Source organism: Neltuma alba, unplaced genomic scaffold, assembly GCF_004799145.2.
Source record: "Neltuma alba isolate B1F8T4 unplaced genomic scaffold, ASM479914v2 tig00012030_pilon, whole genome shotgun sequence".
In the NCBI taxonomy this organism is placed as follows: domain Eukaryota; kingdom Viridiplantae; phylum Streptophyta; class Magnoliopsida; order Fabales; family Fabaceae; genus Neltuma; species Neltuma alba.
In genome coordinates this window covers 62220-73987 of record NW_021636597.1, presented here as the reverse complement: position 1 = coordinate 73987, position 11768 = coordinate 62220, and the positions used below count along the sequence as shown (strand labels likewise).

At 31.3% G+C, this 11768-nt stretch overlaps 3 protein-coding genes across 3 annotated transcripts; all 3 read left to right on the top strand.

The window, feature by feature from the left end:
- Positions 1–671: 671 nt before the first annotated feature.
- LOC114721351 (probable F-box protein At4g22030) lies at positions 672–2080 on the top strand. Its single transcript, XM_028907169.1, has one exon. The coding sequence runs from the start codon at positions 672–674 to the stop codon at positions 1938–1940; it is 1269 nt and encodes a 422-aa protein (XP_028763002.1). The 3' UTR covers positions 1941–2080.
- A 1032-nt stretch (positions 2081–3112) lies between these two features.
- Positions 3113–3520, top strand: LOC114721350 (putative defensin-like protein 244). The gene is made up of 2 exons (XM_028907168.1): positions 3113–3185; positions 3318–3520. Exons 1-2 carry the CDS (start codon positions 3113–3115, stop codon positions 3518–3520), a joined length of 276 nt encoding a protein of 91 aa, XP_028763001.1.
- Positions 3521–7903: 4383 nt separating this feature from the next.
- On the top strand, positions 7904–9195 carry LOC114721349 (probable F-box protein At4g22030). Its single transcript, XM_028907167.1, has one exon. It carries the CDS (start codon positions 7904–7906, stop codon positions 9188–9190), a length of 1287 nt encoding a protein of 428 aa, XP_028763000.1. The 3' UTR covers positions 9191–9195.
- Positions 9196–11768: the final 2573 nt, after the last annotated feature.

The window sequence follows — 11768 nt, the reverse complement described above, 5'->3', positions numbered from 1 at the left end:
GTTATTGAGTCTTGTAAAAAACAGTTTTTGGGGATCAATCTTTTAAAAGAAGTCAATAATTTTTACAGGCACAGTTAAGTTAGTATTTTGAGAATTGAAGATAATATTTGAAATCATGGGCAATAATGAACTATACACCACGGGCAATCTTTTAATCTCATTTAATAATTTTTTTATAGAAAATTATTTTTTTAAAAATATCATCGTTTTAGTCAAGCTAAATAAAATTATTTCATCAACATTAGTCAAATTTTTTTCTTCGTCAAATAAAAAATAAAATTTAAATTAATGAGAGACTTTGGCAAATAATAATAAATAAATGGGACAAAAATTATATTCGATATTAATGCAAGCAATCATCAATATCAGCTGTATAATAAATTGAAGTTTAGAGTTTAGAATCCGTATAGCCTTTGAAACTATAGGAAATTTTTAAAATGAAATGTATAAGCTATAAGCTAGGTCCTTATTGAAATGTCAAATGTAAGGCTCGGTCTTATTCACTTGGTCAATGGTCAATATTTTCCCAAATATGACTCATTCGCCTTCCATTTTGGTTCCTTCTGATAATCTCTGATTGTCTGGTATATAAATATCAGAACCCAAGTCTTCTTCCCCATCCTCATTCTAAACCAAACCCAGAAGCAATCCATTTCAATTAAATCGCTCTCATGTCTTGTTTACGAATCTCAGCTTCGCTTTCTTCTTCTTCTTCTTCTTCGACTTTCAACAGAGTCAACGCCGCCATTAATGTCCCCAAGCTCCCACCAGTTCCTTTCTCACTTCCGAAAATACCCACGACGACGACGAAGCTGATTCAGGAACTCAATGGATCTATACATACAATAATTCCGTTAGAGAAAGATGCCGAAAACTCACAAACCTTTGTTGATTTTTCCAAACCCAGCAAGTCCAAGGCCACTGTTAAACTATATGCAGTATTGGAGGCTGTGGCTGACAGAGTTGAAATGCATAAAAACATTGGCGAGCAACGCAATAATTGGAACTCTCTTCTTTTCAACTCCGTCAATATGATCACCCTCGCCGCCGCCGGCATGGTTGGAGTCACCACAGCCATTGACGACACAGCACCGATGTTGGCACTCAAATTATCGTCTACCCTTTTGTTCTCTGCCGCCACCGGAATGCTTCTCATCATGAACAAGATTCAGCCGTCACAGCTCGCCGAGGAGCAACGAAATGCAACGAGGTTGTTCAAGCAGCTTCAAACTGAAATCCAAACCACATTAGCTATTGGAAATCCAACTGAGGAAGACGTCGACACTGCGATGAATAAGGTTTTGGCACTCGACAAAGCTTACCCCCTTCCTCTATTAGGAACCATGCTTGAGAAATTCCCTTCCAAATTTGAGCCTGCTGTTTGGTGGCCTAAAACAGAAGCCACCACCAGATCGCAGAAGAAAACGAATAATAAAAATGGATGGACTCCAGAACTGGAAACGGAGATGTGGCAGCTTCTTGAAGTGGTTAAAAGAAAAGATATGGAGGATTATGACAGACTAGGAAACTTGGCTCTCAAGATCAACAAAACCTTAGCCATATCAGGTCCTTTGCTCACCGGGATTGCAGCTTTAGGTTCTGCATTAGCCAGCCATGGTTCGTCTTGGCCAGGCATTGCGGCCGTCATGGCTGGGTCGTTGGCGGCGTCTGTGAATGCATTGGAGCATGGAGGCCAAGTGGGAATGGTGTTTGAAATGTACAGAAACTGTGGAGGATTCTTCAAGTTGCTGCAAGAAACCATAGAAGCAACGCTTGAAGAGAAAGACTGCGAGAAAAGAGAGAACGGTGCCCTCTTTGAAATGAAGGTGGCCACGAAATTGGGAAGAAGCGTCTCGCAGCTCAGACGACTTGCCTCAAAATTTGTCGCCTATGAGTCGGAAGGAATTGACATGGATGAATTTGCCAGCAAGTTGTTCTGAGAAGACTTATTTTTTGATTTTTTTTTTGGTACAACCTTGTCCTTTCGGATAAAAACATTATTTTATTCTTTTATTGTATTATAGCCATCTAACTTGGGACAGACCTATAGTTTTACAAAGAAGAAAGAATTTGTATAAAACCATCTTCATGATGTCTTCATTCTATTATTTTTGTATAAAGAAAGTTATATAATAAGATCTCATGGTAAATGATATATTTGAACATTTAGCTTTTGATAAAGCCCAACTATTTTAAGGTGACAACTGTTGTTCTCCGCAAAAGTAATTTTTTTAAAAGTTTAAAAATAATGTTATGAATATGAAATCTAAATCATTTACGTTATAATAAAACTAATAGATCGGTATATGAATTTAGAAAGGAGAAATATGGGGAGTGGGTGCTTTCCTTATCACTTTGATTCAAATTGAAATCGGCTTCTAAATTGTTAGGCCTTCGGTTGTTTAAAACTAATAAATAAATTACATTATTGTATTTATACTAACATAATACTCTTTTCGTTTCATTTTATAAGAGACAATTATCTAAACTAAGACAATTATCTAAACTATGTTATTTAAAATATTAGTAAAAATTAGTTGAGAACAATAAATGTGTAAAAAATATAAGTTTTTCTGTAAAAAAAATCCTCATTTGTGTGGAAGAAAAATAACATGTGGGAATTAAATACAATAATATAAGCAATATCAGTAATTAAATGAGATAAAATAAAAAATCAACAAATAAAATTTGAGACAACCTCTAAGTGTCTCTTACAAAAAGGAACACACCATACTATTTCACAATTGTCTCTTGTAATAAGGAACATATCAGAGAGAGGGAGTAATGCATATTCTCAAAATTCAAATAATTCTTAATGCATTTAGTACATATGAATGTTCCTAATTGCACTTAATATGTTGGATTCATAAATGGGGAGCATGTGATGGGATGAGACAAGACAATTTATGAAAGTTAAAAAAAATCAGGTTCTTTGAATCTTAAAAGAGTTAGTTTAAGAAAGTAACAAAATGTATTAATACATGTAGTCCTTTTTCCAATGCAGAAAAGCCCTGTGTAGAGTATATAATCATATAATCATGCATGTGGTCACCATCCATCAAACTTGAGATCAGAATATATATAGCCCCAAATATATAGCAGAACATAAATCATGAAGCTTGGGCTTATCTTCTCTCTATTTGTTGTTCTTGTTTCCGTCATTAGCCTCCACGCTCAAGCTCAAGGTACGTACGAGGCATATATATATATATATATATATGAGATGAGAGATTGATTAATTAATTAATAAGTAATTGTGGGTTTTAATTATTTGATGATATTAATGAATGTGGTTTGGAGTATAATAATATGATTAGGTGGTGGGAATTTGTGTCCAAAGGAGATGACTTTGGATGGAACGTGTGGAGGGACCAAAGGAGGCTACGGCTGTGCACTTGAATTCCTAGCACAGTATGGGGCAAGCGCCATGCCACAACACTGCACTTGCACTGACCTTCATCAACAAAAACGCCTCTGCAAATGTGACATTGTTTGCCAGTATAATAAACTATATCTCTGATGTATCTATGTATCTACCTCCATATATATATATATATATAACATTTCAAAATATTTATTTGTCTCCTCTATTTTTGGCTTAAATAATACTCCTCCAGTCTTAAATATAAGACCCTTATATACTAATATGTATAAAGGTTCATATTTAGGACTGGAGGAGTAGTTTGTTTTGTTCTCTAATAATCTCCCCTTTTTCATGAGGATAAATTTGAAAAATCCTAAAAATTTAGGACATTTAATTAACTTTAACTAATTTTTTTAATTTTATATACTCCCTCCAATGCTATTTAGGTTGGTAAGAGTTAGATAACTAATTTACTGAAATTACTAAAATTAATTATATTAATTATTTATAGAAAAAAAATATTTGCATGTTTCCTTAAAAATAAAATACACAGGAAATAGAAAAAAATAAAAATAAAATACACCTTAGAAATGAACCCATTCACAAAACCGCCGTTATATTATGTTCATAGGAGTAGTTTATTAGAAAGAAAATTAGAAATTTAAAAGATAAAGAAGATTAAAATCTTACATTCATAACAAAAGCAACCTTCACACTAGTTATTATATTTAGGTTCCGCTCGTTAAACTACAAGTGCTCTGCAGCAACAAAAAGTAAGAAGAAGGGCGTGTTTGATTCTTTTTTTCCCCCTTAAAGTAATTCTCTCAAGTTATTTTTTTCAACAAGTTTGGAGGGGTAATATATAAAAATTTAATTGGAATAATTTTTTTTGAAAATTACATCTAAAAACTTGGGGGAAAATTAATGGGAAAATTACCAAAAAAAATCTTTAAATTTCAAATTTTCAAATCAATCTTATTTATTACAATTTAATAACAATTCATAATATTTAAAAAACAAATGAATACACTTTTGTAGTTATTTCTGATTTAGAATTTAAACACAATAATAGTGGCGGTTGAGAATAGTTGGAAGTCGTTAATGTGCTAGTTGGAGGCTATTGGTCGTTGGCAATGACATAATATTCTTTGCGGTCTTGAAAGCGTCAAAAGTCAACATTTTCCAAATATGACTCGATCGCCTTCCATTTTGGTTCATCATTTTTTTGGCTACGTCACAACCTCATAAAACTATGTTGATTTGGCTGGTAAAAAAAAAAAAATTACGTTGATTTGATTTTGTGCCAGCCCGGTCACTACGTCGAAGCCCACTACTATTCAACTGCCGCGTGCCATCTTAGAGTTGAAAATGCAAAAAAACCTTGGCCAGCACACAAACAATAATTTTATTTTAATTTTTCATTTCGAATTGTCTTGGTTTTAATTTAAATTTGATTTTCATGGGACAAGAATTCGATATAGGTATTATTGTCATTGTAAAAATCGTCTAGTTCTTTTGCTATGTGTTTTCCTTATCCATCCAAATATTTCCTTACATGATCTTATATCAAGGGAAAAAAAACCAAATCAAATTAGCCGTTTAAACCAAAAAATCAGTGAATTAGTCAATGGTCCAATTTGTTTTGGGTGTTCAACTAGTTAAGAGTTGAAATGGTACAAACCAATGTATATTAATATTAATTATATTTTTTTTATTCAGTTCTTAATATTTCAGTTATTATATATTTAAATAAATTTTAATGATGCAATGATTATTAATTTAATTATTGATTAACTGTAAAAATCAAAATTCTTAATATTGTTATACTTTGTTATTATTAAAATCAAAATATTGTTATATTTCTTTGTATTTTGTTATTAGTAATTATTAATATTGTTGTATTTTGTTATTATTGATTATTAATGTTGTTGTATTTTTTTATTTTTAACTAAATTTTATTATTTTATTTCACTCAAAAAATTATGTTATTTTAATATGACCCGTTTAACTTCGAGTTGACCCTAGTCCGACTGATTGACTCTTAAATCACTATCTCAATCGGTTTAATATTCCATCCGGTTTTTTGTTTCTTGTTTTGTTTTATATGCTGCTTCTAATTCTAAATATAATATTTATTTTACAGTATAAAATATAATTTTTGACACAAACATGATTCTATTTATAAGAAAAATTTAAAAGGTGCCCGAAATTTCAACCAATTTTTTTCAATTTTATTCCCATTAATTACATGTTGTGTCATTGCATTAATTATCGTGTTCTTTCTTCTCCTACTTATCATTCTCTCTCTCACATTCTTTCTCTCTCTCTCTAAAGGTATTTTTTTTTAAAATAATAACAATTAATATTACTATTTTAACATAATTAATTTTTTAATAATAAGAGGCAACATTTCTTAACTTTCGAGGCACTTCGCACAAAAAAATAATTCTGGGTGTCTGACAATTTTCAGAACAAATTTATACTATATTTTTTTTACACATTTACTATTTTTAATCAATTTTTTTAAAAAAATTTACCAACGAATTTCGTTATTATTATGGTATTTAAGACCATAGAGAATATACAAGGAGAAATGATAATACTAATATTGCTCTACTTTTACGTCACTGCTTACTGCTTTTTTAAATCCTCATTTGATTTTATCGTTTGACATAGCTATTCATCAAATTGAAATCTGATAATTCAGAAATTAAATCTTACTCTATCTTCTTTTTTTTTTTCACCAGCTTACTCTATCTAATTGGAACCATTCAAATAAAAGAAAGTGAATCGATCAGCTGACTTGTGCAACGGCTGTTATTTGTGGTTGGTTGACCAAGCACGCAAAGAAAATTAGCCCATCCAATTTGTCCTAAATGGAGCAGTTCAGCTTTATATGTGACCCAATCTCCCTTTGACAAATCTAATTATTTTAATCAATATAATTACTATTCTCACTAATATATATGTGTGTATATATATATTGGTCCAAAAAAATCCCAAGTAAAGTCACAATCATATAATTCTATGCTTTCATTATTATAACGTTAAATTGAAATAACAAAGTCATACAAATTAGACATCCCATTTTTTAATAAAAAGATGTAAATAGCAAGAATAATAAATACTGTTAATATAAACAACTTGGGTTCTTAGAAAAAATAGCTCGTTTGTAAATAAAAATAGCTCGTATTTTTAGTTTTATATTTTAATATTCAGCCAATCTAAATAATTACAACTTTTAAGATCCTTTATAATAAATATTATTTTTTTATTGGTCTTCTCCCTAATTCTTCCTAAAATTTTATAAATAATTAAAATGTCAATACAAAATTTTTAAAATATATTTTACTATGAGGTCGTCATTATCTGATTGAGTATACATTTTTATTTTTTTCATGACATTACTACATATAATTACCTCATTCCTAATTTCCTATCAAACTATTCCCATTTTTATAAAAGTATTCCACTGATCAAACGTGCCCTTCGAATTCATTCTCCATGGTCTCTATAATGAGCCGGTAGATAAAAATTCTCTTTTTCTTTCTCTCTCTCTCTCTCTTTTAAACTTTTACGTGTCAAATTGTTCCCATTTCATTTCATTTCAGTTTTTTTAATTTTATTTCTCATTCCCTTGAGAATGTTTTTCCTTATCAAATATAACTCGTCATGTCAAGCATACATAACTTGAGTCCTTTTTTGTGCAAACATATTTTTTTAAAAAAATATATAAAAATCATTTTCTTATGACCATAAAAATATGGTTACTCATAAGCGATAAAGTAGGAGTTTGCACATTACATTACGAAGTGACAAGTTTGGGAAAGCATAAAAAGGAGAAACTTTTGAATTTCTTGAAATCAGTCAGCAAATATTGTATAAATTTTGTAATAACACAGTGATTATTTATGAATGAAAAATGGTAAAATTTGATTGATATGACTTTTCTTAGACTAGATGTTTTATTTGTATTATTTTTCTAATTTATTTACGTTATCGAGTCTCATGCTTGTATGTTTACTTTTAAGGATTTTTATTCTAAAAGAAGGGAAAAAGAAAAAGAAGAAGAACAAGCTGTATATCTTTTACAAATGCAATGATTAGTTAATATTTTTAGAGTTTCTAAAAAGATATACTATTAATATTTCCAAAATTTAAATTCTAACAAAATTTTCAACATCGCAACTTATACGGAAACAATGAAGAAGCATGCCTTGTAATGTTGGAGCAGATCAGGACTCAAAACTTAGACCATCAGAATTCCTAAATTGAAAATTATAAGCTAAATGCGAATTTGGTAATTAATTAAAGAACAGGTCAGATATATACTAAGGCGTGGTCCTCCAACCATTCATATTATTCAACCCATGACGAGTCAATGGTCAATATTTTCTTCCTTGCCTTCATATATATAAATATCATCGATCCCCCTAGCCCACTTCATCCATCCCCATCCTCATTCCGAAACTCAAAACCATATTTCTTCCTCCCTCTGCAACTCATCACTCAAACGGCATACCGTTTCTTCCAAACTAAATGTCTTCTTTACAAATTTCTGCGTCGTCATTTTGTTCTTCTTCTTCTTCGTCTATCAAGAAAGTCAACGCCGCCATTAATGTCCCTAAGCTCCCACGAGTTCGTTTCCCGCTTCCAAAAGTATCCCCAACTACTACTACAAAGCTGGTTAAGGAATTGAAGAGATCAACAGGCACAATAATCCCATCACAGCTTGATGTCACCTCCACAGAAATACGTGATGACGACGACTATTCCTGCTCTTCTTCCAATAAATCCAAGGCTACCATTCAATTATATGCAATCTTAGAAGCTGTTTCCGACAGAATCGAAATGCACAACAACATGGGAGAGCAACGAAACAACTGGAACTCTCTTCTTTTGAACTCCGTGAATATGATGACCCTTTCTGCCACAACCATGGTTGGGCTCAACACTGCCATTGACAATACTGCATTTAGATTATCTTCCACTCTTTTGTTCACAGCCGCCACAGGGATGCTTCTCATCATGAACAGGATTCAGCCCTCACAACTCACCGAGGAACAACGAAATGCGACTAAGTTGTTCAAGCGGCTTCAGAAGGAAATCCAAACCACATTAGCCATTGGAAATCCAACTGAGGAAGATGTCCAAAGTGCAATGGAGAAGGTTTTGGCACTTGACAAGGCTTACCCACTTCCTCTCTTGGGAGCCATGCTTGAGAAATTCCCTTCTAAATTCGAGCCTGCTGTTTGGTGGCCTAAAAGTAAGAAGACGAATGACTTCCAAAAGCAAATCGCCAGATCCCACAAGAAAACCAATAATGGATGGACTCCAGAACTGGAAATGGAGATGTGGCAGCTTCTTGAAGTGATGAAGAGAAAAGACATGGAGGACTATGACAGACTAGGAAACTTGGCTCTCAAGATCAACAAAACCTTAGCCACATCAGGTCCCTTGCTCACTGGGATTGCAGCTTTAGGTTCTGCATTAGCCAGCCATGGTTCGTCTTGGCCAGGCATTGCGGCCGCCATGGCAGGGTCGATGGCGGCTTCTGTGAATTCTTTGGAACATGGAGGCCAAGTGGGGATGGTGTTTGAAATGTACAGAAACTGCGGAGGATTCTTCAAGTTGCTGCAAGAAACCATAGAAGCAACGCTTGAAGAGAAAGACTGCGAGAAAAGAGAGAACGGCGAGGTTTTTGAAATGAAGGTGGCCATGAAATTGGGAAGAAGCGTTTCGCAGCTCAGACAAGTTGCTTCAAAATTTGTTGCCTATGAGTCGGAAGGAATGGCCATGGATGAATTTGCAAGCAAGCTGATCTAAGAAGACTAATTTTTTTCCCCCTTTTTCCGATACAACCTTATCCTATTGGATAAAAACATTATTTTATTCTTTTACTTCTTTTAGCAAAATTATTTTATTCTTTGTTGTATTATAGTCATCTTACTAATTAGGACATGTACACCTTTATTTTTAGGAGTTAAAGAAGAAAGATCGTATAAATTCATCTTTGATCTTGATGTCTTCATTCAACTATTGTTGTTCCACCACTTGCTTTCTTACGAGTTGAACCGTTCTTGCATGTATGTTAATGGTTCAGACCTTGAACACGTATTCGCAAATCGCAATTGTCTCGCTTGAAAGGGGCCCGCTAATGGAATTGTATTTTCCAATTAATAAAAATTGATTGATATTTATAAAAAATTCGTTATTGTTCGCTTTTAAACATAATTATATTTTCGACACTGTTGAGGAGTAAATTTATATTTTTTTTAAATCTCCTTTTGCCAGTTATATTTTTTTAATCTGAATATATGTTCTCTTTTTTAAACATGGACTCATTAGTATCAACGAATTACATTTTCTCTTGAAAATTATTCCTTTTTGATTTATGGTTTTTCTCACCAAGATTGTCAAACTTGCAAATTAAAACAAATCTGTGAGAGGGATGTAAACTCGAATCGTAAACTCATAAAAATTTATTTTATAAATAAATATTAAAAGTATATAATTAAATAATTAAAATATAAAAAGTGACAACAATTTCATTTAAATATATTTTAAATCCAAATAATTGAAATTTAACCTATCAACAATTATAATTTATCATATTCAATAAAGAAATTCCTATGAAGTTCATATACAAAGTCATTAAATATAACTAAATCGGAAAGTTTAACACGAGTTTAAGAGTGAGTTGGCATGATTTTGTAAACTGAAAACGTAAAAACGATTAATTTGATGAGTGAACTCATAAGTTCAATCGAGTTTACAACTTTTACGAGTTTAAGAGAGAGCTGATATAATTTTATAAGTTGAAAAAATAAAAACAATAAACTTAAAAAGTCAAGTCGCAAGTTTAATGACACTATGCTTGTTTGGAGCCATGTTTAAGTGGCGTTCAAGCTGTTTTTAAGGGTTAAAAGCACTTCTCTAATGTTTGATTGTGTTTGGAATAGCTTAAAAAGTTAAGAGCTTGTATCAAAATTGCTTGATTTTAGTTCCTTTGTAGAGCTCCTGCGGTAAGGCTTTTTCAAGTGGCATCATTGCCCGGGAGTCTTACTTGTTGAGGTTTGAATTTTAATTTTGAAATTTTTAGTATTTGTTATGTTTGAAACAAATACAACAGTGCTAGTTTTTACTCTTCTATTCACTGCTTTTTTTTTTTTAACCAATCCAATTCATAGTCATCATATTTAAAAATTTGTAGACCAGTCACATAAAATCAGATGATGATTCACTTATTTACTGTCCATTTTACGAAGCATAGAGGAATTAATAAGTTTGTATAGTATATCAAAAAAAAAAAAAAGTTTGTATAGTTAAAGGAATTCAGCCTATACTTACTAAACAGTCTTCTCTTAACAAATCATAAAATAGGAGAATATTCAAGAGGTTAGACACACGCACACAACCCTGGCTATGTGTAAGCATTAATCCCTTTTTCTCTTCCATTGTTATAACAACTTAAACCCGTTTTAGGGTTAGTAAAACTTAATCCTTTTCAATTTAACCTGTTTCGAATAGTTTATAAACAATTTTTAATAATAATTTATAAAATACGAGATAAATATGTAAGATTAGTTTTGTCTGAAAAGTGATTCTAAACGGGAAGTTGATATGATGAATTGGGAACATAGGAAGCATAAGCAGGAAACCCTCTCATCATTTTATTTTAATATTATATGAACCCAATTTGACCGCTTGACAGATTCATCCAGCGGAGCAGGTCAGCCGTATGCCCATATGACATGCACCTTTGACTATATCTTATCTTCTTTTTTTTAATAATAATTAAGTTAGTATTCTTGCTAATTAAGTATTAGCTCTTGTTCTTAATATAAAAACTTATTTAATTTTTATTTTAGTCCTAAATATAAAATCTCAATCTATTTTTTCTATTATATTTATCTATTTTTTTCAAGATAATCCTTGTAATGATGGTAATTCTAACCAATACACTTAATTGATAAAGATATTTTAGAAAAGACAGCACCTATTTATTATAAATAACTAATTTTACTAGTTTTCTTAATCTACTCAAATTAGTAAATTAGTTCTTATATTAAGGACTGGAGGTAGTATATGTTGAAAATTTTAATTAAGGAAATTACCTTGTACTATAGTGAACATTATTGTTCATAATTTAGACAACCGTTAATACGGCAAAAAATTCATTTGTTCATACTGAAGTGCTTGAATAAATTTTGAAGTCACACTATAATTAATTAGTGTCATTTCATAAGCTATATTTTAATGCATATTTTAATATTAGAGTAAAACGCACTTATCGTCTATTTGTTCTGTTAAAAAATAAAATTACAACCTATAGTTTAATTAATCTAATTTCTGACTCTGTTATAACAATTAAAAGATTCTAAATTATATTTCATTAATTAAA

Bases quoted from the DNA above. Each gene is read 5' to 3' on its own strand.
- LOC114721349 (XM_028907167.1), top strand. From the start codon at position 7,904: ATGTCTTCTTTACAAATTTCTGCGTCGTCATTTTGTTCTTCTTCTTCT.
- LOC114721350 (XM_028907168.1), top strand. From the start codon at position 3,113: ATGAAGCTTGGGCTTATCTTCTCTCTATTTGTTGTTCTTGTTTCCGTC. The intron at 3,186-3,317 runs GTACGTACGAGG...TAATATGATTAG, and splicing joins CCTCCACGCTCAAGCTCAAG to GTGGTGGGAATTTGTGTCCA.
- LOC114721351 (XM_028907169.1), top strand. From the start codon at position 672: ATGTCTTGTTTACGAATCTCAGCTTCGCTTTCTTCTTCTTCTTCTTCT.